This window comes from Pecten maximus, chromosome 16, assembly GCF_902652985.1.
Source record: "Pecten maximus chromosome 16, xPecMax1.1, whole genome shotgun sequence".
In the NCBI taxonomy this organism is placed as follows: Eukaryota; Metazoa; Mollusca; class Bivalvia; order Pectinida; family Pectinidae; genus Pecten; species Pecten maximus.
In genome coordinates this window covers 9,048,548-9,062,279 of record NC_047030.1, presented here as the reverse complement: position 1 = coordinate 9,062,279, position 13,732 = coordinate 9,048,548, and the positions used below count along the sequence as shown (strand labels likewise).

The window sequence follows — 13,732 nt, the reverse complement described above, 5'->3', positions numbered from 1 at the left end:
CAGTGATGTAAGCAAACATGGCGAGGGATTGGAATTTAAATTGTTTAATTTCGGGAAATAGGCCTTGTATAATGTCCACGTGTGGTCAGATTATACAATTGTGTCAACCAACATGTAGTCAGATCAGTTTTTGTTTAGTCGCTATAAACATAGAATTAGGATTATTGAATCAATACTTATTTAATTATTTTTATTTTTCAGGTGGCGAATTTTGAAAACAAAAGTTAACTTGTACAATTCTACCTTCCATTGAACTGAAAATTGGTGGAGATTCTAAGAAAAAGAAGCCGAAAAAATGTTATTCTTCGACTTAGTTCGACATGGTGTCACGTCGATTATTTGTAACAAGATTGCACAAAAGTAGTTTTCCTGAGCAACACTGAACTTCCCTGAAATGATCCAGTTGCCGCAGTGGTCTACGTCAGATAACCTTTAAGACGTGTTGAGCCTCTTGATTCAGAAACCCAAGCTAAAGCTTGCAATACACAATGGACCTAGGCAATCGACAAAAGACTAAGACAATGGAAAATTAACTTAGAAAATGGACTTAAGACATGGCAATGACTAGGGCAATTGACATTTATGCACTATGATCATGAACAACGGATTAAGGCATTGGATATTGGATCTAGAAATTGGTCAATGAACTTAGGCAATGAACAATTGACCTAGACAATGAACTTAGGCAAGCGATTCAAGCAATGGACCATACACTGAGCCGATGCAATTAGACAATGGACTTAGGCAATTGACAATAGACTTAAACAATGGACAATAGACTTTAACAATGGACAATAGACTTAAGCAATGGACAATAGACTTAGGCAATTGATTTAAGCAATGGACAATGGACTGAGCCGATAGACTTAGACAATGGAATTAGGCAATTGACTTAAACAACGGACTAAGACAACGGACTTGGACAATGAACTTAGAATTTGACTTAGGTAATGGACTAAGGCAATTTACTTAGACTATGGACATAGACGATGGACTTACTCAATGGACTTATACAATGGATTAAGAGAATGGATGAAGGCAATTGACTTGTAAATAAAGTTTGACAAAAAATCTTGATATCTTGATATCATAATGGAGCAAAATGATAAGTAAAACCAAGCATCTTCTATCATTATAATTATTTTCTTTTATTAATTCAACATCACATAAGCACAAAATACAAAAGAATGTAAATGTCGTGTAATTAGAATTGGTCATGTACACACGTGAATACACATCCACAATCTCGTGTAGACATTATCAGGATGTTTGTAAGTCTGTCATGAATACACATCTTGTCAAAACATATCCTTCAAGACTTTAACACAGCAGAAGATATTCATACACAAATAAAGTCATGTACACTAGTGGATGCTGAAAACGTAATATACTGTTATTTATTCAACTGACATAATCAATATTGCCGAATACTTACTATTCTATTCTTTAGTTCGATAACTTGTTCGTGTGAGCTACAGGAAATGCACACATTGCTCAGCGTGTTAAAAAGTTCACAATTTAAATTACACAGCCAACCATAATCAGTTCATTTTATGGGTATTACACCTTGTATTGGTAATATGAGGATGACATTTACTGGACCATGAATAATTTATTTCAGTTCAATAGGAATCGACGCCCACACTGTATAACAAACTATGTACCAAAGCATGTACCAAATCAATACCGAATCATTACTAAACCATTGCCAAATCAATACCAAATCATTACTAAACCATTACCAAATCAATACCAAATCATTACTAAACCATTGCCAAATCATGTACCAAGTCATGTACCAAATCAATTTCAAATCATTAATAAACCATTACCAAATCATGTACCAAATCATGTACGCCGTCGCCTATTTGTGATAAATCTAAACCATTGTAGAAACGAAATGGAGGTGCCTATCCTACACCACCTTGTTTAGATGTTTATTTCAATTATGATTTTATTCAATCGACAATGCTGCACATTTCTTTCACTTGGGAGCTGTTACCAATCGGAAATAAGCGTTCTATATATAACGATCCTTATTAAATCATCATTGAATATTAGAATGAAAATAGAAAAACCTAAAAAAATATTTTCCAAACATGAAATTAAAAAGCAGATACGAAGTGCAAGAACATCTAAATATAGATATCTTGATTTGCGAATTAAGAAAAAGTTTCAATATTTTTGAAACATATTTTTTTTTAAATGAAAATGGCTATGGCATTTTCTATGAAATTGATCAACGTTCTATAGATATAAATACATCTGCAGTTTGGATTCAGTATTGACCAGAAACACGATAAGATGTTTGATATTAAGATGATACAGTCTTTAAATAAAAATGTGTATTGTGTTCGCTTGGAATACACCTACTAGTGATTAACTGTTGTTGTTGTCCATTAGATTCGAAATGCCATAATGTACAAGTTGACAAACAAAATGGCTATAATATTTTAGGAATAAAGTCAGTTGTTTTAGGTCAATGACACTTTAACTGGTTTTTATTATCGATATGTATACAATGTAAATACGGATTATTTTCCTTACAACTTCCATGTCTATCGAGTTACCATAACTACAGTATGATGGTGATGGCGTTATTGACGTCCATAGCTTGTAATAGTTACTGCCAAACATCAGAGGATATCTAACTTTAAAAAAAGACGTCATCAGATATAAAATACATGCTATCTTTTATTAATGAAAACAAAAAAAAATATCACTTTTAAACAAGAAGCAGTTGCTGTTGTTGGGATGATAACACATTTTAATCATGGCATATATTACTGTCTAATATTGACAATCAAACTGATAAACATCAATGTAAACTTGCGCGTATCACAATGAAGCATATTTGTATAAAAGCAGCTTATGTAATGATAGTGGGAACAACGGAATACGTCGTCGAGGGAATTCATCACTGTCTGTTCTGGTAGGTACGAGTTTCTAAATGTAAAATATTAACATTGTCACTACATACATTTAAAATGATATATGAAATGGGCTAAATCGGATACGTGAGATGTAGAGCCAGAGGTAGTTCATTCCAAGGATAGTTAATGTGTTTCAAAGGTGGGGTCAGTATTTGGCTCCACTTCAATTACTTTTATTTTGTCTGTTTTATTCTTACGCCAGGTTGAGTGAAGGGAATCACATAATAAAATGTTAAATAATTTCCACATGCTTATGTTAATTTAAATAGTTTATAGTGTATTTTGATACCAAACATATCATATTGACATACACGAGGTAAGCGTAGTGATACATGTATAAGAAAACATGCAAATTTTTTACAACATTTTAAATGTATCCAACATTGTCAACTTGAATGAGCATAGTTGTAATCTCAGTCTATATCTTATACTTCTTTAAAAGTGTTTAAACAAGTATACGATATATAAGTAAAAGAAATATAAATCCATCGTTCCCGAATTGAACAAGGTCATAAAAGACAAGAAGGTGGCAAACGAATTAACCTTTATCCTTTAGGTACTCAGATACATATGTAAATGTACTTTTTCAAGCTCAAATCTCAAGACAGTTTCTTGATGATGTGATGGATGTATTTAATTATCAGTGATAACTGAAAACATGGTTGGTCGATACCATAGTTGGTCTCCATTGTGTACCTGGTAAGAACATATACATGCATATTCATTGCTTATTTTATTTAAAACAAATTTGATAAATATGTTTATGCACAGGATACACGATGTTTTGAATGACCTCGAAATGCTATTTTTATCTGATTAACTAAAACAGGAAAATCCAGGACAATTATTGTTCCGAATGACAAAATAAGCAGAGTGACGCCTACGTATCCAATAGATGTTGATGATACACGGTCGTCCTTGACGCTAATAAACTTCCGTTTGTATAAAGATGTTGTAGATTTTTTAACAGTCAGTAAATCCTTGAGTTTTTCGATTTCTTCTTGTAGATTGATCAACGACGTATTGATCATGGAACATGTACAACTGCATACGCCTAGAACTGGAAGTGTACCTGGAATAATAACCACGCAATCATAATAACAACATACTGTATTTTTAGCATTAGGCATCACGGAGGAAAGTCATGGTAACGTTAGGAGCTGCAGAAATGTTCCCACCCATACACGCGGGGCGTTATCTTAATCGGCACAAATCATTCAACTGTGTACTAACTGTTTATTGTCAACTAAAGTCCTTAACACATGTTTGTATGAGGTATCTGACAAATGATCTCCTCTTTCTGTACCATGATCGTCTACAGTCCCTAATCAATACATCACGGCGTTATAAGGCCACTGCCTAATTTATACAGTCCCTAGTCTATACACCTATGGCGTTATAAGGTCTCTTCCATATTTCTACAGTCCCGAGTCAATACCCCTTCGAAGTTATAAAGTTCCATGTCAAACTTCTACAGTCCCTAGTCAAAACCCCTACGGCGTTATGAGGTCCCTGTCAAACTTCTATTGTCCCGAGCAAATACACTTACAGCATTATGATATTCCCTGCCAAATTTCCAAAGTCTATAGCTTGTACACATATGGTGCTATAAGGTTCCTGCCAATATCTCCCTTACCTGTGTACCATGATCCTAACCAGAGTATCCGGGGTGTATTAATCTCCCGCCCAACAACTACATCCATTTGTTAAACTATAAAGTAAGGATCTGACATTGCTCTATATCTGATTATATCAACAATACACAAACACGAAGATAATTCATTCATAACAGCTCTTAAATAAAAAATATAAATACTTATTATGATTAGAGCAATTTCACAAAAAGAAAACCAATAAAGCTGCAAATAGTTTTCACATTGTTTGCCTCAAACCCGCTATAACAAGTACCGTTGTCATCATTTCCACGAACTTTGCCACTACCAAATTACTTGAACCTTAAAGATTTACAAAAGACACTCAAGGTTTTAGCACCTTAAAAACAAATTGGTAGCAGAAAGAGGAGAGCCAAAATAAGTTAAAGTGCTATACAGCTGTTTAATCTGCCTAAATTTGACAGTGATACTAAGGGTTTAAAGTGTTGATAGCTAGATAGCTAGGAGACGACCAAAAACTCAAAACAGGACAAAATAAATACAGAATCTGGACGGGGAAATGCAAAATACCCTAAGTTGAATAAATTTCATCATTTAAATATAGGACATGAATATGCATTAGTATATCGATTATTCGTAATGCCGTATGAAAATATGACAATAATGATAATGCAAAAATTGTAAACCCACGTCACCCCCACCAACAACAACGCCCTTTGTTCACATTATTTGAACATTTACCTTTATAATTTACAAATTATCTGTCTGAATCGCCATTTGAAACATGAAATATGCTCCTCCAATAGCTTGTACGTGAGTACAATGATGTTAGTAGGGCCAACATTCTCACCTTTGTGATACACCAATATACAGAACAAAAGTATTGTTCTTAATATCACTTATGATACAATAACAGGAATAATATGATTGTTCTCAACATCACTACTGTCACATCAAGTTGTACTGAAATATTAATTTTGTCCCTAGGTTGTTTGATAATGCAGACCTATATCTATTTTTTGACATTGACAAATAAGTCCGTAACAATGGAACCATGTCGAATAACTTAAATTGATAGAGAATATGCAAATGACATGAAAAGCCTAGTCGCATGGAAAATACACAATGCTCAAATTCAATGATATATCAACAAGTTTTGATAAATTGGTAACTATCACAAATATTATTTATGGTTTTAAGTAGATTGATATCTATTTTGATATCGATTATTTTTACACATAAATTGTAATGAATGACATGCAAAAAATAAACCGTTATTTTTAAGTTAATGTGTCAAAACACAAAAAACTTTGCGGAATATTGTAAGCTGTATGAAAGAATATTATATATATATATTGGTGGCCGGGGCTGAGTTCATACCAGACTGCATTGTGTCTGTGGGCTATTAACGTCAGATGTTTAAAAAGTGTTATTTGTGTTGGTAAAGAAACAACTTAATTCTAACAAATCATGGAAAGACACATCAATCATATAATATCGCTTCCCCTAACCGTAAAAGTTATACTAGGTCTTAAGTGACGGAAATATCAAAATTGTTAAATTACTCAATTATTTGAAATAACCTCCCCCCTTCCCAAATAAAAAATCCATCATCGCCTCTTTTAATTTTTTTAAATATGTGTTGAGACGTATTGTTATTTTGCTAAATCATCTTGTGATTGACCTCCGTATCAACGTTTATAACCACTGACAATTCTCCATTCATTGGAGGACAAAATGGTTGAATTGTAATATTGATACACACTGTATCAAATTTCACGGTGTTTACAGGTCAGCATTACATAAGATTGTATCATGATTGGATACTCATCAATACCTCATATAAGATTTTATGTACAACATTTATATTTGAGTACATGAAAAAAAACAATATAGAGGTATTACTCAAAGCAGAATTCTCACCATTCGTTGTCGCTATTTGATTAGAAATGGTTGTATCCTGTTTCGTCGTTGTCGGCATCGTTGTAGGTCCTGTTGATGCTGTTGTTGATAATGTCGTTGTTGGTGGCGTCGTCGTTGTTGTTGTTTCCATTATTGTTGTTTCTTCTGCTGCTGCTTCTGCTGTTGATGTTGATGATGGTGAAGTGGATATTGCTATTGTAGTAGGATCAATGGTTGTGGTAGTGTAAATTACAAAGCAATCTGTATTCGGAAAGGAACTAGGCACACTTGGAGGAACCGATACGTCGATGTCAGCTTTATAAAAAACGACAAATCATGTTTTATCAATGACTATTTTGGTGTTTTTTTCTGAAATTAAACATACCGCAACAACGAATACTTTTTGTCATTATACAGAAGACTTTAAAGCTTATTTGCCATCATTGGGTTAAAATAACAAAATAATACTTATTATTAATCGAAACTGTATTTCCAAATCAAGGTCGATGAAATAATGATAATATAATATAGCTGTCAAAAGATTTTATTATATGACATAATGAAATTCCAATGGTTGCACAATATGTAAAACATATATAGCACAAATCTTTGCTTGTAAATAGGTAAACACGAGGCATTACATGCATGATAAATATACATATATTCCCATAAAATGCATGCAAAATCACCGATAGCATAGACCCATCACTCGAGCAATAGAGCAAATAGCAGTAGATGATTCCTAATAGTTAACAATGTCTTGGTAGCCCTTGAATCGACGTCCTCGGTTTGATCAACTCTGCTTATTTCTCCATAACTTCAGTGTAGAACGCGACCCAGTTCGCCGCGTACGAATTTATGTAAATATTACTCCTTTCAGAAAACCACCTGGCAATTTTACTAAGAAACACTATGCCTAATTTTGATAACAACATCAGATATTTATTTCATAAGATACTATGAAAAGTGTACCATTGCCTTAAAAAATAAAATATTGCAATTTAATATGACTTAGATAACTGGAATGTGTGAACCCTTGTCTTCACGTTTACACCATTTACTCCACTGGATTTGTGATCTCATTAAATAAACAAAATAGTGGGTTAATCCTTAATAACAGATATGTAGCAAGGCTACATATGCACTTATGTCATGGGCTTTGGGAAAGAGAAGCTAATAACTATGTTTAAAAATGGTCTGATATTACAAAATCAATGCAATAAATAAACATTTCGTCTTTTTTGAAAGCAATCTACTTACATTCAAAACATATCTTGATGCCAACATTAATTGCAGAATAGGAAAACATCTCAGTGATGCAAATATTTGGGTCATCTGCAGAATGAAACTTCCAACAGTCATCTCCTGTATATCCATCCCAGTGTCCAACAGCCCAACATTCCTCACCGGTTGGGAGCGTATCAGTGAGGCATTCAGCGAGGCACGTATCCCAGTCTGATTCCGAACTACTTTTTAGAGTGTGTCCACAGCCATGTTCAGGGTAAGTGTCAAATGTGCAGTCACCTGATCGAGTATTGATTAAGACATATGTCAATGAATCACAGTAGCCTGTTGCATACAGGTAAAAAGAGAGAGAGAGAGAGGGGGGGGGGGGGCAGACAAAAAGCATGTCAATACAACATAAAGAGGGCAGACTGACAACATGTCAACAAACAATAAAGGGGCAGACAGAAAACATGTCAACAAAACATAAAGGGGCAGACAGAAAACATGTCAACAAAACATAAAGGGGCAGACAGAAAACATATCAACAAAACAGCAAGGGGGCAGACAGAAAACATGTCAACAAAACGAAAAGGGGGGCAGACAGAAAACATGTCAATACAACATAAAGGGGCAGACAGAAAACATGTCAATACAACAGCAAGGGGGCAGACAGAAAACATATCAACAAACAATAAAGGGGGCAGACAGAAAACATGTCAACAAAACAGCAAGGAGGCAGACAGAAAACATGTCAACAAACAATAAAGGGGCAGACAGAAAACATGTCAACAAAACAGCAAGGGGCAGACAGAAAACATGTCAATACAACATCAAGGGGGCAGACAGAAAACATGTCAATACAACATAAAGGGGCAGACAGAAAACATGTCAACAAAACATAAAGGGGGCAGACAGAACACATGTCAACAAAACGAAAAGGGGGGCAGACAGAAAACATGTCAACAAAACATAAAGCGGGGCAGACAGAAAACATATCAACAAAACATAAAGGGGCAGACAGAACACATGTCAACAAAACATAAAGGGGGCAGACAGAAAACATTTCAACAAAAACATAAGGGGGCAGACAGAAAACATGTCAACAAACAATAAAGGGGGCAGACAGAAAACATGTCAACAAAACATAAAGGGGGCAGACAGAACACATGTCAACAAAACATAAAGGGGGCAGACAGAAAACATGTCAACAAAACATCAAGGGGGCAGACAGAAAACATGTCAACAAAACATAAAGGGGGCAGACAGAAAACATGTCAACAAAACATCAAGGGGGCAGACAGAAAACATGTCAACAAAACATAAAGGGGCAGACAGAAAACATGTCAACAAAACAGCAAGGGGGCAGACAGAAAACATGTCAACAAAACATCAAGGGGGCAGACAGAAAACATGTCAACAAAACATCAAGGGGCAGACAGAAAACATGTCAACAAAACATAGAGGGGCAGACAGAAAACATGTCAACAAAACATAAAGGGGCAGACAGAAAACATGTCAACAAAACAGAAAGGGGCAGACAGAAAACATGTCAACAAAACATAAAGGGGCAGACAGAAAACATGTCAACAAAACATAAAGGGGCAGACAGAAAACATGTCAATACAACATAAAGGGGCAGACAGAAAACATGTCAACAAAACATAAAGGGGCAGACAGAAAACATGTCAATACAACATAAAGGGGCAGACAGAAAACATGTCAATACAACATAAAAGGGGAAGACAGAAATACGTGAATGCAACTTATTATTATGGTGGTGAGGCTCTAGATGGTACTTAAACAGGATTGTTCTATGTTTATGAATCTTATGTGTCTATAGTGAGCTATGAATGCTTTAAGTAACAAATATGAATACAAATTACCTGTTGTTGATTCACAGATAGACTGTAGTTGTGTATCACACACATGCGATATCCAGCTTAAGTCTTCTGATAATGCAAAACACAGCTTGTCAGTTGACGTACTGGGTTCGGCCGTAGCGAAGTTGTTCCAGCCGATTTCGGTACAATCCGACCACTTCGTTAGCCCTGGCTGGGCAATATCAATCTTATGAAGTCCAATCCACAGTTCCCCTGTCCTATTGATATCGAAATAAACAAGATAAGGATTTGATTGAATATTGTAAACGTACAAATGTACGTAATCTGGTGCTGGCAAAGTAAAAAAACGTTACCGGAGTGAAGCAGATTAACGCAATGATGATGGCGAGTTGATAATGATTTTTGCTCACTTACAATGATGGCGGCGCATTAAAAATTATGATGGCGAATTAACAACAATGACGGCGAATTAACAATGATGATGGCGAATTAAAAATTATGACGGCGAATCAACAATGATAATGGCGCATTACCAATGCTGATGGCGCATTGACAATGCTTGACATAAAAATCAATACCAACACTTCAGCGCAACAATCACAATTAAGCGGACAGCGTTCAGCGCGGAAAAAAACCCGCTTAAATAAGATAAACACTAGTATTTCAACGTTAATAGTACACGACGTACTTCGAATGGATTTTCATTATTTGTTCGCTTTATTTTGTTGGAAAACATACTCATGACTTTGAACTTTGCATAATCATTTGTACCGGTTATTTAGATTATGCTGTGACTAACTATCAATAATCATGTGACACTATTTCAGCCGATCATGGAGTGTAAAAATTGTACATATACGCGATTGAGCAGTTAGTTGCCACATTTTGATACTAGGGGCGTGTGATACCACCTTAAAGTCACTCATTAAACTTTAAAAGACAATGCATAACAATGAGGCCGTGCTTCGTCAGGTTTCGTATTATGCATAATGCATTACTACTCTATTGGGATACACGTATAACCTCCATCAATAGTCAACAAACGCTTTGATAGTAAAACAAGACAGTAAACCAGCGATAATCTGTGAATATTCACGCTTTAAACCAACAGAGAGTTAATTGTTTGAATATCTATATACCTTTATACCCGTAACCGATTAATAGATATTATCAAAATGCACTATAATTCATTTTTGTTATTAAGGCAATAGTAACTACCACTACTACTACCACTACTACTACCACTGCTACTACAACTACCATTACCACTACTACCACTACTACTACTACTACTGCTACTACTACTACTACCACTACTACTACTACTACTACCACTACCACTACTACTACTACTACCACTACTACTACTACCACTACTACTACTACTACTACTACTACCACTACCACTACTACTACCACTACTACTACCACTACTACTACTACTACTACTGCTACTACTACCTACTACCACTACTACTACCACTACCACTACTACCACTACTACTACTACTACTACCATTACCACTACTAATACCACTACCACTACTACTACTACTGCTACTACTAATACTACTACCATTCCCACTACTACTACTACTACTACTACTACTACTACCACTGCTACTACATTTACCATTACCACTACTACCATTACCACTACTACTACCACTACCACTACTACTACCACTACCACTACTACTACTACTACCACTACCACTACCACTACTACTAATAATACTACTACCATTCCCACTACTACTACTACTACTACTACTACTACTACTACTACTACTACTACCATTCCCATTACTACTACTACTACTACTACTACCACTACCACTACTACTACTACAAATACTACTACTACTACTACTACTACTACTACTTTTACTACTATTACTTCACTGATAGCTATAATATACACCTATTACTTACACGTTCGGGCTCCAGTCTGTATCTATATACGTATCGATGTATTCCTGCTTCATGAGAGTATCGACTTTAGCGAGAGCCATGCCAAGGTTTTCACAAGCCACCTTCGCTTCATTCCATGTCATTGGGGTCTTCAGTAGCGTAAATTTTGTTTTTGTAGAAATGGCTATACCTGGTTAATGTGATATAAAAAAAACTCATAAAATGCTACCTCCCGAAAAAACATTCCCAATCGAAAGCGACAGAACAACGAGATGAAATATAAAGGGGGTGATAACTCTTCTTTATGTTGTAAAAAGAAAAAAATTGACAATAATATAAGGTTTTTATTTTCATGGTAAGGCAGTGTTTTTATTCTTCCATAATGTAATATTTCTCACGATTCGATTTAACACTGCAAGACATTTTATATGATTTCATTTGACAAAATAATTTTATTGAAACAAAAACTTCGAGTTTCCATATTTTGTTGAAATAGGATTATACCTGAAACAATAAGCATCTGTCGAGAATTGCGACATTTTTATCCTTATTTTGAAACAATCACTTTGTTGAAAAAAATGCATGTTTTCTCCAAAAAGCATGGAATGGCATAGTATTGTTGGCAACAAAACAAACGGTGGCGCAAAGAGCACTGATTTTAATTTTCATGACAATCGATTTATTATTTCCTGACCGCTTCGTATTCCCTTAAGTGAGAAAATACAATCACAACGTCATCACAAAAAATCAAGTACAGTAAGAAAATGGAGAAAAAGAAGAAACCATGAAATTGTGTTATCGGAAAGAGCCTCTGGTCCGACCGAATTTTCGATGCTCTGGTAGCGTTTTGGAATATCTGCCTTCATTTGTATGCAGGAGTGTACAATTTCTGTACATGTTTAACAAACAGCTAGTATTTGTTTTATTGTATATGGCATTGCTACATATATTGGTTATTGAATTGCCGGGATCTGGTTTTTACCTAAAGTTATTAGTAATATTGGCAGTGTATTTACACATTGACTTTTAAGGAATTCTTACCTAATTAATATATTTACCATATTCTATTTATGATCAAACAACTCAATTTAAGTGAGGAAAAACAAATAAGTAATATGTACTCACACAATTTTAGCCAAAGAGAACACCAAGCGATGAGATCGATCAACCTGTAAGAAACAATAATAATAATCACCTTTAACCTTCGTCATTGTTAATGCTGTGCTTTTATTTTCTCATGTCTACATAAGCATGGACTATATTTAAAACTCTTGTTGGACTCTCAGTCCTCGAGGTATGCTGTAATCTTAGCCGGTTGTATATTAGTCCCAGAGGTTGACCTTTGCTTGGACTGGAAAACAATAACGCTGTATTTGGTAACCTATCAGTCTATGAGGTAGGCGCTAACCTTGTAGCTGGTAAACAATCAGCCAATAACATTGGCGATACCTTGTATTTGGTAGACTTTCAGCCAACGAGGTTGGCGCCAACCTTGCAGTTGATAGAATGTCGGCCAATGAAGTTGGCCGTGTCTTTGTACTTGGTAGATTATCATCCAATAAGGTTGGCCGTCACTTCGTAGTTAGTAATCTATCAGCCAATGCGGTTGGCTCTAACCTTGTAGTTGGTAGACATTCAAGCAATAAGGTTTGCGCGTATCTTTTAGTTAATAGACTATAAGTTGGCCGTAACTTTATAGTTGGTATACAAATGAGGTGGTTGTAACATTATGAATTGGATGTTCACTCAGCCCCTGAGGTTCGCTGTGACATTGTATCTGGTGAGTCATAGCTGGTATATTAGCAGTCCCTGAAGCAGAGTGTATTTTTGTAAGTGGTAGGCTACAAGGGTTGACCCAAACCTTAACCGTATAACCCAATGACAACATGATGACAATATAACCTTCCCTTTGTCTTTATCAACTTGCATCTTTCACAACTGTGTTGTCAGCATCTGTTAAGGAATGTGTGCTATCTGAAACAGGTCCTCAAATAGTCTATCAACTTGAACATAAACATAATGGGAAATTTACAATGTGAAATGAGACAAAACATGTTGGGGTATTTTTATATACAGGAAAACCGTTTATTTGTATATACATACATTTTATTATGTTCATTTCTTTTTAAGGTGTTTGTTTACCATATCTCAGATCGCAAGAAAACAAACAAACAAAAATGCATAATAAAATACTCCTAAAATGAAATTGCATATTCAAACACGGTCGATTCATACCTGTTCCACTTCTATAATTTACTAATGCCTCTTTTAATTTTATTGAAATTATTCAGTTATTCATCTA

General features: G+C 35.1%; 1 protein-coding gene across 1 annotated transcript; it reads right to left on the bottom strand.

Moving 5' to 3' along the window:
- Nucleotides 1-1,124: 1,124 nt before the first annotated feature.
- On the bottom strand, nucleotides 1,125-11,573 carry LOC117314602 (integumentary mucin C.1-like). Its single transcript, XM_033868668.1, has 5 exons — nucleotides 11,452-11,573; nucleotides 9,559-9,773; nucleotides 7,709-7,972; nucleotides 6,470-6,763; nucleotides 1,125-4,005 (listed from the first exon to the last, which is right to left on the bottom strand). The coding sequence occupies exons 1-5, from the start codon at nucleotides 11,571-11,573 to the stop codon at nucleotides 3,695-3,697; spliced, it is 1,206 nt and encodes a 401-aa protein (XP_033724559.1). The 3' UTR covers nucleotides 1,125-3,694.
- Between the last annotated feature and the right edge of the window lie 2,159 nt (nucleotides 11,574-13,732).

What these genes read in the sequence shown, in the direction of transcription:
- LOC117314602 (XM_033868668.1), bottom strand. Translation starts at nt 11,573, where the DNA reads ATGACATGGAATGAAGCGAAGGTGGCTTGTGAAAACCTTGGCATGGCT. An exon ending in ACAGACTGGAGCCCGAACGT is followed by an intron (nt 9,774 to 11,451) that starts GTAAGTAATAGG and finishes CGATATCAATAG; the next exon opens with GACAGGGGAACTGTGGATTG. An exon ending in CATCAAGATATGTTTTGAAT is followed by an intron (nt 6,764 to 7,708) that starts GTAAGTAGATTG and finishes TTTTTTATAAAG; the next exon opens with CTGACATCGACGTATCGGTT.